Source organism: Cyphomyrmex costatus, unplaced genomic scaffold (assembly GCF_001594065.2).
Source record: "Cyphomyrmex costatus isolate MS0001 unplaced genomic scaffold, Ccosl1.0 scaffold72, whole genome shotgun sequence".
Classification (NCBI taxonomy): Eukaryota; Metazoa; Arthropoda; class Insecta; order Hymenoptera; family Formicidae; genus Cyphomyrmex; species Cyphomyrmex costatus.
Window position 1 is genome coordinate 1576373 of NW_017280289.1, and position 20615 is coordinate 1596987.

General features: G+C 29.5%; 3 protein-coding genes across 3 annotated transcripts; 1 reads left to right on the forward strand and 2 right to left on the reverse strand.

Annotated features, from left to right (window-relative positions):
• Positions 1–3297: 3297 nt before the first annotated feature.
• Positions 3298–10850, reverse strand: LOC108780603 (exportin-4). The gene is made up of 13 exons (XM_018548364.1): positions 10813–10850; positions 10651–10717; positions 8845–9234; positions 8484–8751; positions 7752–8203; positions 7229–7487; positions 6836–7095; positions 6326–6765; positions 4719–4996; positions 4438–4607; positions 4018–4340; positions 3678–3906; positions 3298–3594 (listed from the first exon to the last, which is right to left on the reverse strand). The coding sequence occupies exons 2-13, from the start codon at positions 10699–10701 to the stop codon at positions 3298–3300; spliced, it is 3417 nt and encodes a 1138-aa protein (XP_018403866.1). The 5' UTR covers positions 10702–10717; positions 10813–10850.
• A 1120-nt stretch (positions 10851–11970) lies between these two features.
• On the forward strand, positions 11971–13855 carry FRG1 (FSHD region gene 1). Its single transcript, XM_018548351.1, has 5 exons — positions 11971–12200; positions 12298–12374; positions 12718–13010; positions 13328–13527; positions 13708–13855. Exons 1-5 carry the CDS (start codon positions 12142–12144, stop codon positions 13853–13855), a joined length of 777 nt encoding a protein of 258 aa, XP_018403853.1. The 5' UTR covers positions 11971–12141.
• A 1905-nt stretch (positions 13856–15760) lies between these two features.
• On the reverse strand, positions 15761–20091 carry Shc (SHC-adaptor protein). The gene is made up of 11 exons (XM_018548350.1): positions 19937–20091; positions 19368–19468; positions 18025–18095; positions 17865–17925; positions 17605–17778; positions 17249–17412; positions 16937–17160; positions 16659–16817; positions 16290–16417; positions 16097–16207; positions 15761–15923 (listed from the first exon to the last, which is right to left on the reverse strand). The coding sequence occupies exons 2-11, from the start codon at positions 19464–19466 to the stop codon at positions 15789–15791; spliced, it is 1326 nt and encodes a 441-aa protein (XP_018403852.1). The 5' UTR covers positions 19467–19468; positions 19937–20091; the 3' UTR covers positions 15761–15788.
• Positions 20092–20615: the final 524 nt, after the last annotated feature.

Below are 20615 nucleotides of genomic sequence, written 5' to 3' on the forward strand. Positions count from 1 at the left end.
TCTTAATTTTTTTACGCAAATCATAATAAAATCTTAAATTGTTATTGCGTCATTGCGCGAGAGTTCTACATAAAAAAAAATTAATATTCTAATAAACAGAAAAATAATATTACTGGAAAAACTTCTTCGAAATACGAATAAATGCGCGTAGTCGGCAAGCAAGTGGCGCATCCAAATATAAGAAATTTTCTATTTGTAATCGACCGCAAAATAAAGATCCATGATTGATACGAACTGGGACAAAGCTAGAATTTTCGTACTCCGTGTCTCGCAGCATGTGAAATAGATAAAATTACGTTAATCTGTGGATATAGACGCCACATTCTGATACATCGTGTTTTCATGTCTACTAGAATTTAAGCAATGCTCCTCAAAGACATTCGTTATGTAATAGCACACGCATCCTCGAACGTACTTGCAACGAATACGTGTCGACGAACTAATGATTTTGTCTAACGAGAAAATATTCAATTTCGGATTAAAAAAATGTTAATTCGCTTATAGTTGAAACATAATGAATAAAATTAGAATTATAAAAGGTGATAAAACTTGTTTTAAAAAAGTGAATTTATAATTAAAGTTTATACAGAAAGTATTCAATTCTAAATTTTTTTTTTTTCAAAAGTAGAAAGAATGATCTGTTTCTTCAGTTTTTTCTTTTCTAGAGAACCTATTGATAAGCGAAAATTCCTTTAAAATTGAACAATCCGAATTGATAATTTCCCCGTAAGATCATAAACGATTGCATCGCGTGCCCGTTCCGAGGCTTTTACTAACTTCTCTTACGTGTAACAGATTTCGGATAAAAGATGCGACATTATAAATACATGTGTCTATCATGCACCTTACATGGAAAACTCTTTGATATTAATTCACGATATACGCGACTGTGGTGTTCGAGATGTAGTCAAAAGACTCATTTTCTTGATAGATATTACGTATATAATAGCATTTCATAACGATCGACAAGTAGTCTTGACACATTTCACGCACAGCAGAAACCTGATTTGTTTGTTCCCATCCCATGTCATCGAATACATTGCCCAGATAGTCAAATGTCTGAAAAAATATTTTGTAAAGTATCTGTACCTCTTGACAAAATGCCAACAGAAATATGAAATTTGCTAACAGAATATGACGGGAGATTAACTGCGGAAACTGAGCAGAATTTCGTAATCATTTAAATAATATATTCGAATTAAATTGTTATAAAATGTATAGCAGATTTTATTTAATTTTTGCTGGCTCTATATATATGTACTATTAGATCATGTCAGCAGATTCTGTTGACAGATCACGAGTTTAATACGAGTGATGCCAATCTGCTGACAAACTAACATCAGGAGAAGACCCGGTAGTGTCTTGGTGCTAAGAACACGTGCGCGAATTTTGCTCACTGAACAGATTTTGTAAAATATCCGTTATTGATTTTGTTAACAGAATATTAGCAATAATGAAATCTGATAACAGATTAGCTGCAAAAATAGAGTAGAATCTGCTCTTTCATAACTATTTAATTAACATATTCTATTTTAATTTCTATAAAATGATAAATTAACTTATTCTCTGCTAACAATTTGCTATCAGATTATAAAAGCTCTATTGGGTAGATCATGAGCTTAATACAGATGCAATTGATACCAATCTGTCGCAGAATCTGCTGGCAAGCTGTTAGCATGCCGCTAACATTCTGCTTATTGAGTAAACACTCATTGTACAGTCAAAGGTATGCATGTACACGAATTTTTATAATTATATATATTAGGATCTGTATTGCTTCTTTACATTCGGTGAGTGCTTGGAAGCGCGTCTACAATTCAGTATAAGTTCTACATAATACTCTTCTTAACACCCAAGTGTTACTGACGTTGTATCCTAGTTACTGTTCTTTCAACAGGGAACCTTATCCTTTTGCAACTGCAAACATTTTTTTTAAATGTTATCCTTCTATCGAAGTGGTCTATCGATTTCGTGTACCTTGATGTTTCTCGAGGGACAAGATTCTCTGGGGGAGTGATCTCCGACGTGGATGTCGATATCGGAAGACGATCTTGAACTCGCTTGATTTTAGTCGCAAAGACGCTTCGTGCGTTCGATCCCGAGGCCGATTATATCCTTTCTTTTGTCTTTCTTCGATCGCGGCTTCACACAAGTGTAAATGCCTCGTCACTGATTATCCGTTTTCGCTTGCTGACTGTTGTAGTATCTTATAGTTTTATTTTGTTAATGACACACCACTATATAATATATCGAAAAATAAATACATAAATATATAAGTTGAACTTTAGGCTCTCTATCGACTATACCGCAGAAGAAAATGTGGTACATACGACGAGGAAGAAATGTGAAAAAGGGAAGAAAGAAATGGAAGGAAAAAGAAATGCGTATATTACAAAAGGAATTTACATCGCATTTAAGTCGTTGGAGAGATTAATAATCATTGTTACTATTAGTAGATGAAATATAGGAGAGAAAAGAACGGACACAGTAAGAATGAGAGCATGTATGAGAGACTGAAAGACAAGGAAAGAGAGGAAAAGAAAGCGATAGAGAGAAAGAGAATTCGAGTGGAAACGCGTGAAAGGAAGAAAGTATGTGAGAAAGCGCGAGAGGACACGTTCGCTTATATATATACATAATACAAAGTATAAATTATATAAATATATAAATAAATTTAATGTTATACTTTAATAAGCATTCCTTTGTGAAACATTGTCGATCATCGCGAGGTGAATAACACAATGACGAAACAGCAACCTGTACCAAGTTATATAAGTTAATGTATTTGTTTGTAAGGTAACTGGACATCCGTTACGAAGCGTTTTCATTTGACCGTTTGCTATCGGAAACGTGCATTGACGCTGTAACTAGTATTTATTATAAATATTATATTATGGTTACTCGAATATTTCGCTAGGCTCACTGTAAGTGGTAACGTGTAATAAATCGGTCAATAAAAAGCTTATATGCTTAATATAAATTCTTTTTAAAATAACATCCACGTGTTAAAAGCTCTCGTATATTTTCCGATTAATCAGGGGTTTATTTATTTCGTTATATAATACTTCGGTTTATAATACTTAATTATTTCTTACTAAAATGACAATGAACTGAACTAGTTTAATTTTTCTAAAAATATATCATTATTTATTTAAAAAAATGTAAGCATGAAACCCACTATATACAGCATAATGAAAATTTAACTTCCCAACAGTAGATTTAAATAAGATCTAAATCCACGCGTATATTATTTAAATAAATCTTTTATTTTTGTTTATTTACATATTAATTTATATTTTACTTAACCATTAAGAATCCTTGTACGTTCACGACAAATTTCTCGAAATTTTCTTTAAACCTTAGTCTTTGAAGACGGTCATTTAAGTCTATACCTACATCCACATTCGCAGTCAGTGCAGTGAACGAACTCGCTAATCTTTGCGCTACTTGTAGATCCGTTTGAGTAGATACAATATTCTGTATGAGTTGCTGATATTGTTCTTGATAGCAACATATAAGATAGTAAAGAGGTAGACTGGCGTGTGTAATCAGATCTGAATCCATTTGATGTGACAGAATAAGACTTATTAATAACTATAAAGAAAAATTCAATATTTTAGAATTTGTTGAATATTCTAAAAGAACGTTATATGTCTCAGTCATTTGTATGAACTTACGTTCAGAAAAGGTGCCATTATGTCTTTGCGCGGCTGTCCTTCCGTAACTTCTTTTTTAATATGCTTGGTTAAGACTTGAATTGTATCACAGCAAAGACCAGCTACCTCATTGCCGAAAGAATATAAACCTAATTCCACTGATGCTAAAAGTTGTTGCAGCAGTTTAACAGAGAGGCTACAAACTTTTTCAGGACATAGATCACATACAAACGTTATCATTTTGAAATACCTATAAAAAAATAGTTATCTTTAATGTACAACATAATAAAAAGTTTAATATATATTATTTAAATATTTATCTTTGTTTTATTGCGTTGTATTAAGATATAATTATACTTACTGCAAACATAATGATGGAAATTTTAACAAATTTATTGTCATCATAGGCATGATTATATTTAAGCCATACAAGAAAACATCAGTAGCTGGTACGGGCTCGACAGCCGGTGCTGCAGACGCAAGTTGATTGGTTGGTGGGTTTACTTCGTGGTTTAAGTTAAATATGTCTTTAATTAATAAATTAGTTAATAATCTCATGAGTAACACAATATCTTGAAAACTATCCTCTTCCGCAGTCGAGTCTGCAGTAAACCGATGACTATTACAGCGAGCATACGTTTGCATCATTTGCATACAAGTTTCATATACACGCATACTGTCAGCCTAAAATAATGCAATAAAATAATATGTCAAGATTATAACTACTATCAAAATTTCAATATTAATTACGCGATAGCTTATATAAATAAAAATTACTTACGTCTGATAAGAATACAATTTTTGTATATTCATTGAAAAGCTCTAATATTAGCTGTACTATATCTTGATAATTATGATACAAGGATAATATTTTTGGAAGTTCAGCTAATATGGGAAAAGTATATTGATACACAGGTGCTACTATTGGACTTTCAGTACCTAGCACCACACCTATTTAAATAAAATGACAGTTATGTAAATGCGTAAAATTTTATTTTAAATCAGACAAAATATGTATATGCGCATCATTGATCATAAAAATTTAAATAAATATATATATACCTATACAGGATTCTAATATATCTATGATTTGAATTTTAATACGTTCTTCGTGGTAAGTCGACATAAAATTATCACTAGAAATTAATTGTGTAAATCTGTTCTGTAAGGTTTGTAGAGTTCGTGACCAATAGTACTGATCATTATTTTCTAACACAATACCAGCATGAACCACCGTGCGCATTAATCCTCTTTTGATAATCTGTGGGAAATCGTACTGTTCCTTTATAGCTAATTCAATAATATAATTGAACTGCTCAGATGTCAATAGGCAGGAAGTTCTGAAAAATTGACGTATATGTATTTAGATTTTAAATCATTTCAATGAAAATATTATTCCAACGATTACTTTAACGCGTTAATAATCTCGTGTAATATGCAGTAAATTGAAACTGTGTGCAATAAATGCCTTCATATCATTTTACATAAGCATATAGCATGTAATGTGATACTTTTTGCGAACACAATTAAAATCACAAAGAAATAAGAATCGCGAATTATAAAATTGTAAAGAACATTTACTTTGTTAAAGCAATCGTAAACATAATACATTTGTTAAAGTACACGATAATTTGTCTAGGGCACGCATATTAATTTTTCTGAATTAAGTCATGTATCAAATAGAAAGAGAGAGAGAGAGAGAGAAAGAGAGAGAAAGAGAGATTAAAAGCAAAATAAATAACTTCAAAAAACATCATTAGAAAATCATAGAAAGTTTTAGATGTGGAAATGGAGAGCGAAATAGTAAAGATTATAGTAACTCCTTTCAAAGCTGGAAGGCAAAATAAATTATCTATTTAAAAAAATTGTCGATGTCTAAGCAGATTAATATAAAGATATATATCCTTAGAATACATCATTAAATATTTTTTAAATACGATACATGAGATACAAAGTATTCATAAAATTTGTATTAAACTTTAGTAGAGACTATATCATTGATAAGGGAAAAAAAACTAAAATATTCTCTCTATTACCACAAGTTAAACTTGAATCCGAAATGCAATCATATATTAATTATTTAAAAGTTTTAAGTTAAATTTTAATAATACAAATAAAATTTTATTTTTAGTTAATTATAGATGAATCTTAAAAGAGCATTAAAATTTAAGAAACAATAGAATATTAAATAAAATAATTTAAAGTTGTGCTAAATGTTAATCCATTTTATAAAATAAAAATTAATTGCACAACCATAAAAAATATACTATCAAAGTTTGACGTATACAAATCTTATGAAACATATCTTACTTTTATATACATATCTTACTCTTCAGTATATAATTTCCATTAATACATATTTTATCAGTACATAAAATAAGTTCGAGTTTAATAATTTATCGTTCTCATAATTTATAATCAATTTTTACCCGAAAAGCGGATATATATACAAGCACCTACCCGGAAATAAATGCCTCATATTTTTTTCACAAAATATCATCCAGCAAAAACCTTAGCGAAATCCATAATCCGTGAATTCCGGAAGATTTTCCATTCTAGTCATGTTCTATTTGAAACTTAATTAATTATTAATTTATACGAAAAAATACCGTTGTCCCTAAACAAATTATTAATATAACTATTGCAGATACATTTTGCATTATATTTACCTTGCTCGCGAATTAACAAGAGATATTAATAATTTTATAGTTTCATCTATTAGCGCTGGCTCGCTTTTAAAAGCGTTAATATTACAAATTATTTTGTCCAGAAGAAAATTCATTGACCATGATGCACCAGGGCTGTCATCACCAAAAGCATGTAAAAGTGTGGTACTTAATTCGTTATAATAGCCCTCGTTTGGTAAAAGATAAATCTCTGACCATCTGTGTAAAAACCATATTATCGTACTGCTTAATTCAGGACTGAGTATATTCTCTAAATGTATCGATATGGCAGTTTTCTCAATAGTGCATAGACGGAAAACGCCCGTGATTAATCGAATAACGCGATCAATCGAGGCTGAGGGACTACTTATATCCGATTGTACATTTTGCGAGGACACTAGAAACTCCAGTGTACGATTTACATCAACATTTCCCTCTCGAGACTGGAAAAACATATACAAAAAAAAACTTTAATACTTCCATCTCCAAATAAAAATTGCAATGAATTTTTACCTGCTTCATACTGCATCGCGTTATTTCCAAAGGTATTAATGCGACTTCGCTGAAATCCGATTCCATACAAAAAACGTGTCCTGTTATTAAAATGAGCCAATGTAAATCTTCGTATAACTCATCCATAGAGGCAGGGCGAGATGACGATTCATTTTGTTCGACCAATAGATTTAGATTGTCGCGCAATTTATGTATTCGATCTTCGAGTAATTGCGCTAATAGAGGTAAAGAATGATCTGGTGCTTGTCTACCAAAGTGTCCTAAAATTGTCAAGCATTTACTATTATCGATCTGTGTAACATATTTTAATAGACTAATACACGGATATTAGATGCGTTCTGTTTCTACATGATGTATCATTTTATCTTTATTCAGAATGTACTTACTACTTACCAATTATTTGTAACTGTTCCTTAAATTTAACTTTATCATCATCCTCTACATCTGCTACTTCCTCACTAAGACTTTTTCCACCAATGTTTCTAACACCCTCTGGAGGTGATAAGTGACATCGAAGATATATATTAAATATCTGAATAGAACTCTGTTTACAAAAATCTGGTGGAAATATATACGCTGAATATAACATACACGACCATACTTCAAACATATGTTCCATAGCTTCCATATATAAACAATCATCAGCACGTGTCTGTAAATATTATAAAACATTAAATGTTTTTGTTTTATATAATTTTATATGTATAATATTTATATATACAAATCTTTTATATATATATCTAATATCTATATCAATAATTTATGATTTTATAAATAAATAAATAAATATATATATATATATAACAAGTATTTTTTCATTGAATATATTTAAAAAAACTAAAAGTTAAATTAAAAAAAAAATTTCTAGATCAAAATTCAGACACAAATTTGAATAAAATATAGTAATAATAATTACCGATTCTTCTTGTGCAGCACATTCTATAAATAAGCATGTTAATCTTGTTATTTGTTCCATAAATGACTTGTATAAGTCTTCAGGAAGACTTTTCAATGAACTTTGAAAGAAATGATTAATCTTTTTTATAATGTTAGTAATTCCATTTGCCTCTTGATCGCTAATTTCAATACTTAATACGAGCTTCAAAAATCTCTGTATGTAATTTGTCAGGTACTGCACTTTTACTTGTTCTCCATTTAGTATTCTACCATGTAAACTCGCCATTTGTATCAAACAATTCATAGCATGGTGAGCTAATTGTGGATTGCTGCGTACTTTCCAATATAATGTAAAAAATAAATCTAATATTGCTGGATCTAATATTACATCTTGCCACGATGTATGTATGTTCAATGGTGGATTATTTCCAGATTCATGAACTTCCCACATGTATAATAATCTTGTAGGCAGTGCAGTGGAGTTAAGGTATACATGAACAATTGTAATGTGTATCTTACAAATATTTATCTCTATTCTATTTACATTCATATATATTTCCTTATCATATTTCACATTTAGTATTAAAATTTGTATAGCATTATTATACCAACTTAAATACCAAATATGAAATACAAATTAAATAAAAGCTGTAATGTTCAAGTTCCTCTTTTAGTTTCTTTCTATTTAATATACAATATTTTCATATTAATACATAGATTGATTCTAAATATATTAATAATAAAAGGATATAATTTACATAGATAAATCCCCAAACGAGCATACTTTCCACAATGGAAAGTAAAGACTTTACGAGGGGTAATGTCGATTCATCAAAGTCCTTTTTGATTAATGCACTAAATACTTCGACACAAAACTTGAAAATTTTTTTCATATCACTTTGTTCAAATTGTTTCTTCTCCTTAAGATGAACTTCCCATGTCAAACCTATATTGGATGATTTAGCAGTTGTTGCATACTCTTGCAATATCGCAGATAAAATATTGCATCCTAAAATTTGCTGCAAACAAAAAAATAATCTTCTTTCTATTTTTTTCTCCTTACAAAATAAAAAGTCAATTTTGTCAATGTACTTACTTCAATATATACTTACATTTGGTAAGTTTCCACTCTTAATTAAATTTTCTATTTCATCTATTATTCGACTTCTTTCCTGTCCAAAGTCATCCACGCTACCTCGTTTAACTATTATTGCAAAAACTTGGAGTATTCTTGTCCTAACATATGGCGCTAATGTAGGTTTGTTTATAACATAGTGCAACAGATATTGTCTCAACGAAGAGATGTCAGATTCTGACAGAGTGGGCCATTCTTGTATCAGAGCTGCCTTTATCAAGCCAGCTGTTTCAAATAGTATATAATCTACAGTGCTTAATTCTAAAATTTGCTGACACAGCTGATACGGTGATTTCGTTTTACGGAAATTTAAAAATACTGTTTCTGCAGATTGACGTTGCTCTGATGAGATTAGATTCGGAGGCGCCTAAAAGTAACGCAAATACAAAATCATTTATCAACCTTTTATAGTTTTAAAAATATAGAAATAATATAGAACATATAAATAAGATATTTCTTTTGTATTATTCTGGTAAATCTTAATATTAATATATATTTTAAATGTATCAATGATATTTCTCGTTAATAAAAAAATTTAAATGTTTCATTATGATATTAAAATCAATTTCAATAAAAAAACATTCTATTTTATTATATTTCTATTGATATATTGCCGACTTAATGACAGATATTTTACAAAATCTGTCTAATAAGTAAAATAACGCCATAATTACGTGATATTCTTCGTAATATATTAAATTAATTTAAAAAGATTTTTAACTTAATTTATTGGCTCATTGCTCTGTTTCTCTATATTAGTTGTTAAAAACATATTGAGCCTTATTACAAACATTTTAATAAGTAAAATGTTAGTAAGTAAAGTGCTAGGCTATTTGCCAGGAGATTCAAGTAGATTTTGTGGCAAATTAGAGGATATTCAACTATAAAATTTGTTCTTTTTAACTAAACTTGCAAAGTTCTTTTTTTCTTTTTCTCTATACTAGAGAAAGAAAGAGAAAAATAAGTAGTACAATACTCATCTATAGACAAACTTGCTAATATCTTGTTTACTTTGAGTACCTCTATCATAAAATAAGTCGAAATGAATCCTCATGGAAATTGCATTTTCCTTAGAAAATACAATAGAAATCTAGAGAGTAATATTGGGTACATTCAAGTTAACAAAGCAGCCTATTCACCGAGCAAATAAATATAATTGGTTATAATAATTTATTACTTATAGATCCAACCAATCATATTCAATCACTCGGCAAGCGTACCTAGCCACTTTGTTATCTTGAATTTGCCCATTGATTAATTCTGATTGGAATTCATTCTGACTTGTTCCATGATAGGTAGCTAAAATCATATGTTGCTTCAGTTGACAGGTATCTTTTTCATAAAACAAATCATGCTTCTTTAAAACAGTAAATATTAGAAATTACAAAAAACAGAATAATTCAATACATTTGAAACAATTTTGTTTTGTTTTTGTTCAAATAATTCGTTTTACTTATATAAAGTTTTTTGTTCACATCTTATTCTTCTCATCTTGTGTGTGTGTGTGACATACATGTGGAATTCGTTAAATCTTTTAAGAAATATTTTCTATGAGTGAACCACGAAGATCTTAACCCTAAAATAGAACCTTACAAATATAAATAAAAGTTCTTCGACATGATAAAGAGCAACGTGTTCTACTGATAAATTTTGACTCTGCGTATATATGCTAACACAAATCTCACAAGAATTTGTGAGTGGTATCTTTCATTTCGTTGACCGTTTGTGTTTAAACCTAAAATTTTGCTTGTAAAAGATAAGAGAATTCAACGGTACGACTCACTAAAACGATTTGCGCCGCGGCTTCTAACTCCCTCAGTATTTCCTCCGCCATCTCAAATGTATGAAACCTATTATTTATTTCAATTATTAATTCAATTATACAGCAAATAAACAGACTATACTATATACATATATATTTATATATACATATAAACATATTTACCTTAAACTGCACAGGCCACGGTGCACACAGACAGTGGACAGTTGGACACAGCTTGACGCCTGACGCCCCTGACGGCTGATTCGGCGTCACGTCTGAAATTAGATATCTTTATAGATAGCAGGTCTTATCATAGCGAAAGAAACCCAGATGTGTTCGTTTTCGAAACAAATTTTATGATCTGTGCTATGCTCGGTTGTGCCAACGTTAAAGGCGCAGCACAACTTTTGCAGGACGCATAAAAAAATTAACAAATCCTTCTTTTCTTTCCACTTCACGGAAGCATTTTGATTGGTTGATTCTCTTATGCGTCATGCATTAGGGAAATGTTCCGTTGCTCGCTGATTGGCCAATTAAAAAATTATATAACCTCATTGATAGAACAGAGAAAAGTTACTAGGCACCGGTCAATTAAGGGCCAAAATTTCACCAACGTCGGTTAAGCTAACCGACGGTTAATTCCAATGGAATTATCCAATCGCATTTGCCTTTGACCAGAATGAACCAATCACGGTTGACACTTTAACCGTCGGTTAGCTCAACCGACGTTGGTGAAGTTGGCCCTATAAGTGCTTGGACCGCAGCCATTCACATTGGGCGCGTTCAGCGGATTCAACAGTTGAGTGAGCGTTCGCTATTATTGGTGCATTCTTCTAGATTAAAAATTCTAATTGGATGATCTAAAAGAATACACCAATAATAGCGAGCGCTCACTCAACTGTTGAGTCCGCTGAATGCGCCTATTGGTCGCGTTCAGCAGACTCAACTGTTGCGGAGCAGATCCGTGAACGCCCACTGCTATTGGATGATCTAAAAGAATATACCAATAGCAGTGAGCGCTCACAGATCCGCTCCGCAACAGTTGAATCTGCTGAAGTGCTGGGGCCTGGAACGTGACCATTATATGAAAAAGTTCAAATATTATATTAATTTTGTTTAGAATTAACTCAATCAAGTTAATTATCGATTAAAACTTAATCGGAGTTGATTGAAATGGTTCTTAATATTTAAATACATTTATTAAAACATTTTAAACCATTAAAATTGGTTTTACATTTAAATTTACATAAATTTAAAACAATTTGGTGAAAAATGTTATAATCTGGTGAAAAATTTTTTACGGTCGCGGCAACACTGGTCGGAATCCGAAAAGATGGTCGTCAGTCCTGCGGCGTTACTGTTATTGTTTGAAGAAGTGTAAAATTTCTCTCGTAAAGGTCGATACACTGTATTTCATTGACTCTCTCTTTCTTTAAAATATCACGGTGTTTAAAGAGCATTAAAATTTAAATAAGTAAATAATTTAAAGCAAATTTAAGGAGCATTAAAAAAATGTCGGAATATGAGAAAGTACGGACAGGAAAGTTAGTATTGAAAGGCGAAAAATCAAGGTATAATCTTACTTTTTTTATTATTGTTCGAAATTTGATATTTTATTTATGTTTCTTATTTATTCGATATTTTATTTATTGTTTTGTTTCTTTTCAGACCAAAGAAACGAAAATCCAAGAGACAAGAAAGAGAACAAGATGTCACTGTGGAGGATAAGGATACTCTTATTCATGGTATTTGTTTATTAACTTTTTGACAAATGTTAATTTACAATTATATATTAGATTTTATATATTTCATTTTAGCATGTTATGTAGTACATCCTTAGCATATATTCATGCTACTTTATTTAACATGGTAAATTTCCTAATAATTGAATACCTATCACCTTTAATATTGAATTATTGATCTTAGAGCAGTGACTTCTATTCCTCAATTTCATTTATATCAAAATATATTAAATGAGTATATATTTATCAAAATCTAATAAAAGGATATAAGATTTTTATTTATTAATTTTTTATCTTATCTATTGTATAAAACATTTGCAACATAGATACATATTTTGTTTAATAGGAGGATGGTGGAAAGTTAAGAATGTAACTGAAATTACTGGAACAGTAGCTATTGAATTTGGAAACCAAACTTATATGAAAGCACTTGATAATGGATTATTTACTCTTGGAGCACCACATGCCGAAGGAGAAGGCCCTTTACCAGAAGAAATATTAACGGCATTTCCTATAAGCGAGAATAAGGTTGCTTTGAAATCAGGTTATGGCAAATATCTTGGGGTTGATAAAAATGGCATTGTTATTGGACGAAGTGATGCAGTTGGATCTATTGAACAATGGGAGCCAATTTTTCAAGTAATTTCTATCTATAGAAATAAAAAGAGATAGTTAGAAATAGTTTTATATATATTTTGTGCTAATATATTTACATTTCATTCATTTTTTTAAAAAATATCTGGTATTTATATCTATAAAAAAAATTTAACTTTTTGGTTTGCTTTTATGTTGTTTCGTATCAAAGAATTAAAACATTTTAATGTACAATTTCATTAAATAATGTATAAACAAAAATAATAAGTATGAATATAGTTTTAATAGGAAGTTAAATTTTTATTACTAAATGTAGGAATATTTTTATACTCCTTTTTAAATATATTAATGCTTTTTTTCAGGATAACAAGCTTGCAATACTAAATAATACTGGATGTTTCATATCAGTTACAAATGATGATGATATAATTTGTCAAAGTAGGACAGCTGGTACATCAGAATTTGTTGTTGTAAGAAGTATAATACAACGTTCTCAAAGTCCTAGTAAAGACATTCCAAAAGAAGAGCAAGGCTCACTCGCAGAGGTTGAAGTAAATTATGTGTGAGTATAATGTGAAATCTTATCAATTGCATTATTAAGTAAGCAATTATTCAAATTCAAAACCATTAAAACTTTTACATTTTGCAACAATTATTTTGCTGTGTTAATTGCTATTTCTTTTCTTTTATCTCAAATCAGATGTTTAGAATTTCTAGTATTAATATTTACTTAATTTTACAGACGGAAATTTCAAAAGTTTCAAGATAAAAAATTAAAAATAAACAAATCTGATCACTCTGAGTTGGAAAAAGCAAAAGTGGAAGGAAATTTGCATGAAACTCTATTAGATAGGAGAAGTAAAATGAAAGCTGATCGTTATTGTAAATAAATTCAATATTGTTAATTTATTATGAAGTATGTATTGTAAATAAATTATGGAAATACATTTTACCTAAATTTTGTCTAATTATTTATTATCATAAAAATAATTTAGGATAAAAAAATTTTATTAAATATTTCAATATTTTAAGAAAATATATATTTCAATATTACACGTATACAGAGTATTTATGAAGTCCCACTCAGGCCCTATATCTCGGAAACGGCTTTAAATATGGAAAAATGTTTCAGACAAAAGTTGTAGGGTATTAAGCAATAAAAAATGGGTTTCATTTAAAAAATTTGAAGTGACCTTGCTTTAACCTTGGTGACACCACTCAAAGTCAAACCAATGGTACCATCATATGTCCCTCTTAATGTCCTACAACTTTTGTCCGAAATATTTTTCATATCTAAAGCCGTTTCTGAGATATATGGCCTGAGTGAAACTTATAGACACTCTGTATATGAGACAAAAATATTCAATAAGTTTATTAGATAATGCCTAATATATATAGATATTGTCTAATATCTAAAAGCATTTTATAAGATTATTAATATTATTACAGAGAAGCAATTATTTACGTCATTAAATTACAAATTAATGTTGAATATACTGAAAAAAAAATTTAACTATAAGAAAAAAATTAATGAGTTTAGCCAATAGATTTTTTTTTAATGTTAAGAATTAATGAAATAAAACGATGTAATGGCACAACATACTGCATGAAATTATATTTATTCTAGTTACTTTTGCATGAAAGATGGGGTTGCAACAATGTGTGTGTATATGTGTGTGTGTGTGTGTGTGTGTGGCGCGTATGTGTATTTGATATAAAAAGCATATTCTATATCTAAAATATATAGCTATATATAAAATTTCTCTACTTACAAATTTTACATAAATCCAAATTTATCAAATTAGATTGTTATATTTTATACAAAAAATCGGAATGTGCTTAACTCTGATAAATTATAGAAATTATATTACTTTGGTTTTATATATTAGGTGTACAAATTAATTCTCGGCTTTTTTTTTACCTCCTCAGTTGTTTTAGGCCCGATTGCACCAACGTGATTTCGATTTTAAGCGAGACTTAAACTGTCTTTGTCTCTGTCTCTCTTTCGGCTTTAATAGAAGATAGATAGAGTTTTAAGTCTTGCTTAAAATAAGTAATGTTTGTGCAACCGGGCCTTAGGCAATAGGAAACGTCTTGCTAGATTACTCCAAGCGTATTTGCAAGTTCTAATTGCGTTTGGCAAGAATTCTCGTTCAAAATTTCCTTCAACTCTACGTCTTCCACTTTTTTTGGTTGACCAGAGCATTCATGATCCTCAAGGTCAAAATTTCCTTCTCGAAACTGTTGGAACCATTTTTTACACGTACTGTGCGATACAGCATTCTCGTCCAAAGCCGAACAAATCATTTCTTTTGCCTCAGCCGTGTTTTTTTTTTTTGAAAGTTAAAACGCGAAAAAAAGGCAGCTCATATACTACTTTTTGAACGACATCGTATTTACTGCTGATTTTTCAGATTATGTTCATCACAGGAAGATCAAGTATTGTACTTCATTTTAAAGCTAAAAGATGGCACTTCAAAATGACTACAGAGAGGTGGGAGTTCAACTTAAACGGGTTCTGAGGTTGTTGAAAGGTAGGGGCCAAGAATTAATTTATACACCTAATATATATATAAAATATATATATATATATAGGTTGGCACATTTCGTAAGGAGATTCATAAAAAGATATTCATGAATCATCTATTCATGTATAAGAAAAAGATACTACAAACCATATCTTTTGTATGATGTATATAATTTTTAAAAATATCACAAAAAGCCAAGACTTGTCAAAGAGTTTCACATGCAAAGATATGCAAAATAACTATTCAGAAAATCTTTGCCAAGTCTGTGCCCTTAGTCATTGTTCAACATTAAAAATCAATAATTTGTATGCCTAGGGATAGGATAACGCAGTACTAGAACACTATCAGCCGATATGATAGGCAATATGTTGTCACAGTGATGATTCACTAAATGACTTACGCTATCAAATACGCGATCTTTTGTGCGAACCTGTAAATCAAAATTGTGATACTTTATATGACCATCGTTTATTAAAATTCAAACGCAGAAAAATATTTGAACATATAAATTTATAATCGGCAAATGTTTTAGAAATTTTATATCGTACACACTTTAATTTTTGCATTAATAATATTGTTATATAAATTTTGTTTCATACTTACGACGCCTTCAGGATCAATTAGTAACAAATGTTTTGGGGTATTATTGTTCATTCCAGTTAGAACGTACTGTCCAGGAGAACCTTGTGATTCTCGAACTAAAAAATCGCCATCCTTAAAAATAAAATAGCAAAAATAAATGTATATGTTAAGTGATAAGAGATCTTTATATATTTTGATATACACATATATTTACTCTAGCAAGCATAGATTCTGCTTCAGATCGGCTAACACTTCCATGAAACCAAATTTCTTGTTTTAATTCCTGTTTTTGTGATTGAGGACTTAGTCTATTCATATCCGATATTGCAGAACTGAACGGCTCTGTGATTTATAAAGAAAAATATAAGTATACTAAATTATAAATAAATATAAAAAGATTCTTAAAAATACATTTTTAATACTATATTAAATCTCTTCATATAAAAATATATTTGAGATTGCATTGTAATCATACGACATAAATAAATATAAAGATTGAAGCAATCAAAGACCATTATTTTAAGAGTTATAAATTTGAAATCTTTGTGTTAAGAGATGTGCGGTAAAACAATAATTCTCTTACGCATATCAAAAACATCAAAGAGTGATGCTGGATCACGATGATTATCTCTGTTTGCAGCTATGACACTGTCATTTACATAATTATGCTCAGGCATTATATTTAAATTTGTTGATGAGGATATAGTGCTATCTGAGTTTAAATCAATTAGATTCCCAGTTTCTGCACAAAAAAATGATGAAATTTATATAAGGAGGAATAAATATGTATAAAAAAGAAATTTATACATAAAAATTAGAGCTCAATGTTTTGATCTATGTATAACATTTTAAAGATATTACCTGCCAGCTGCTGATGTCTATCTGCAGCTGATGGGAATGAATCAACTGCAATACTATGTATATGAGTATGTGATGCATGATTTTGATGATGCTTCAAATTAGGCAGTGTAGATGCCGTATTAGGCAAAGGAGGTACTGGTGGTGGGCCAATATCAGGAGGTACTTTTCCTGGTAGATCATTATAATAATCCCTATCCACTTCTCTGACGCCATTTAGTACAGGACTAACAAATAAATACACGAAATTATAAACAAAGTTTATATTTTTGTTATAACTCTAAATCTGTAAACGTATTTATTTTTACAACTTACTGTAAGGAACTTGGTTTTGTAAGAAATTCTTTAAACCTTAGTTCGAATGCTTGCCCAATAGTGGATATAACATCCTGTGCTAAACCACCCGTACATTCAAGCACGTAACAAGCACGCCACTCTAGCATATTTTTAGCAACATATGCAACAAAATCTAGTATTTCCTATTACATAATAAAACATAGCTTTTAATTTAAATTAAAAATTATAACTATTTAAATTAATATATTATGAATTTTTATTGTAAATTGCATGCAATTTTATTTCATACATGTACAAAAATAGTGAAATAAAATGTACGAAAGATGGAATGCAATATATATGTATATATATATCTCAATATGTAAGCTTTTTACCGTATCACCGCCTGAAGCAAAAGATATACGTGGCATGTCATGTTTCGCAATAATATGTCCATTATCAATATTAGTCAAAGATAAACTGCAACTGCTAATGGTCAAAGTAACATTAGCAGCACTATGCTGCATACGAGGTTTACTTGCTATGGCTTTCAATACCTTCTCATCAACCTAAGAGAGAAATTTAATAAAAATTATACACACATAGATATAACTATATCTACAAATAAAAAATAATTTTCTATGAAATTTAGTACCCTTCTCTTTTTGTCAGCGGACTTTAATCCAGCAGCTTCACAAACTCTGTTTATGCATTCCCTAAAAGAAAAGTATTTATCACATGTGCTTGAAAGTAGCTACAACACTCGCAATAAATTATAACTCTAATTTTGTAAATATAATAGTTTAATAACTTACTTAGCTACACAAGAACGCGTTTCAAAATCTAAACTTTTCATGGATGTTTTTACTTCAAGACATCCAATATACTGTAATGTAAATAAAGATTAGATATTAGGAAGTAAAAAAATTGACTTAATAGATCATCTTTTTCAAGATTTGGAATTAGTGACATTTTTGAACTAATTTTCTAAAGGGCATTTACTGCCCTTCTCTTGTCCTTCCCATTCATTTCTAATAGCTAAGGCGTGACGCTTTACTTTACATTTGTACTTAAAGAAAGATAGGATCACATTTTATCCTGAGATAAACTTTAATAAAATAAATCTAAAAGCTCATTGTACTAAAGTATGTAACAAATATCTTAACAAATATCTCAATAATAACTGATCTATTACTACATAATCATATAATAATATATATGTATATGTTCAGTAGAAAATTTATAACATTAAAAATTAAATATTTAAAAAATTATATTTTAAATAAAATATAATAAAATAATAATACTATAGAAAAAATTTAGTTTAAATTTTAAAAATTAATATAAATTTAATTATTATCTAATGATATAACAGCAAAACAAGAGTAAGAACAAATGTGAATTTTAATATTTAGAACGATAAGAACTATTCACTGAAGTACAAACATTTCTCTGATACAGAATATTAAACCTTAAAAGCTTCAAGCTCTGTTCTAAAAGATTTTTTTATCAACTTTGTTGCTAGAATATGATACGTAAAAAAAAGATAATAAAATTTCTTCAATTATCAAATGATTCAAATACTGCTCCATTTTTATAAGTTCTTTAAATAAAATATATTATTTCTTTTCTTTTTTATAAATACAATTTAAAAGTATATCAATGAGGTAGATCTGTAATGAAAATTATCACACAAAATAAATAAAACAATTCTTTTTAAAATCTAAACCAATTTATGTATGCATATATATTTATTTAATAAAGATTTGATAAATTTATATACATATACACACATATTAAAATATATAATTTATATATAAATATATATGTACATATATCTTAATTAAGATTATATATATATATATATATCAACATATATTAATATAAAATAAAATAAAATATGAATACAAAGCTAAAAATTTATATTTCTGAATAATATTAAGCTTGTATAAAAAAAACACAGAAATATATAAAATGCAATATTATATATATTTTTTTCTTTCCAATATAATATTTTTAAATCAACGTCATTTCTTCATAAAGAACATGGCAAAATTTTATCCTTAAGACATTCTATGCAATTGTAATATAAATATTGAATTTTTCATGAGGCTTAAAATATATTCACATCTTGAGAATAAAATAATAGATAACATACCTTTACTGTGTAACTAATTCCTTCCTTACTTATTAAATGATCTGGATGCAACCATCCTCTAGCTGGTTTACTGATAAAGCTACTACCACCTGTGGCCATTGCTAAATAAACAAATAAAAATGTCATTGCTTCATTACTTTAAAACAAATATGTAGCAATATGACTTGGGAGTTAGATATTAATTTTCTTAGAATTATCACTCTCAATTATTTATCAATGTTAAGAAATAAGTATATATCCAACAATTGTGGAAATTTAAAGGTCAAGATTATACAAATGAATTAACAATATGTAAGGCATTAATTAGTCTTGTCGAGGTTTAACATTAACTTTCATAGTAGGGCATTACAAACGGATAATTTGATAGCAACACATTTTTCGAAGGAACACTGGACGGAGATATGAAGCACTTCATCGACTCCAAAATCAAGACAAATAATTAACAATATGCACAAGGTGATACGCCTAAAGTGTTTTCCGTATAAATCACGCCCAATGCCAGTAACTTTTTCAAACTATCAACGCCAGATCGGTACATTGAAAAGTTAGACTCCTTGAAGATCACGTACCTGATGAATAATTTACTAATTAATATACTAAAGATTCGACTGTTTATTAATTGATCAACGACACGTTGATTATTACAGGATCAGTGTCTGGTTGTCGCCCTGACTCGTTACCGACGAATCTACCAATGATTCTGACGTCTATCGAGTATATAAAAGAATGGATGTGATTGACATATACCAACACAGGTGTAGGCGTGAACTGGCGTACTACTACCACTACACCGACAAGCGCACGTATGCAGCGATTTAAATTTCGTCTCGTAATGCTACGGTTTAATTGGCTGAATCCATGGACACAGGTCTAGTTTATATACATCGTGCAAATGATACGAGTATTAACTAACCAGTAACTTTCTATAGAATTATCTTAATTTCAGCATTATGTGTAAATATATACATGATATGTGTATTTAATTAATTATTTTGATGCATATTTTACTAATTTAATACATTATTCTTTAAATACATTACTAAAATTAAGATTATTTAATAGAAAATTGCTAGTTAAGGCTGCGGTCGAGTTGCCACTACGAATGCTTTGAAGCGTTTCTTGATTGGTCAATTAGTAAAATTCTTTCTTTTGATTGGTCAATCAAACGCTTCAAAGCGTTCGTAGTGGCAACTCGACCGCACCCTATACGCGTATCAAGTGCTCGGTGTAAAGCGGGGAGCACAGACT

Bases quoted from the DNA above. Each gene is read 5' to 3' on its own strand.
- LOC108780603 (XM_018548364.1), bottom strand. From the start codon at position 10,701: ATGGCGGAGGAAATACTGAGGGAGTTAGAAGCCGCGGCGCAAATCGTT. The intron at 4,997-6,325 runs GTAAATATAATG...TCAATTTTTCAG, and splicing joins CTTGTTAATTCGCGAGCAAG to AACTTCCTGCCTATTGACAT. The intron at 3,907-4,017 runs GTAAGTATAATT...ATTTTTTTATAG, and splicing joins TTTCCATCATTATGTTTGCA to GTATTTCAAAATGATAACGT.
- FRG1 (XM_018548351.1), top strand. From the start codon at position 12,142: ATGTCGGAATATGAGAAAGTACGGACAGGAAAGTTAGTATTGAAAGGC. The intron at 12,201-12,297 runs GTATAATCTTAC...GTTTCTTTTCAG, and splicing joins TTGAAAGGCGAAAAATCAAG to ACCAAAGAAACGAAAATCCA. The intron at 13,011-13,327 runs GTAATTTCTATC...GCTTTTTTTCAG, and splicing joins AATGGGAGCCAATTTTTCAA to GATAACAAGCTTGCAATACT.
- Shc (XM_018548350.1), bottom strand. From the start codon at position 19,466: ATGGCCACAGGTGGTAGTAGCTTTATCAGTAAACCAGCTAGAGGATGG. The intron at 18,096-19,367 runs GTATGTTATCTA...TTTACATTACAG, and splicing joins GAATTAGTTACACAGTAAAG to TATATTGGATGTCTTGAAGT. The intron at 17,926-18,024 runs GTAAGTTATTAA...CTTTTCTTTTAG, and splicing joins ACGCGTTCTTGTGTAGCTAA to GGAATGCATAAACAGAGTTT.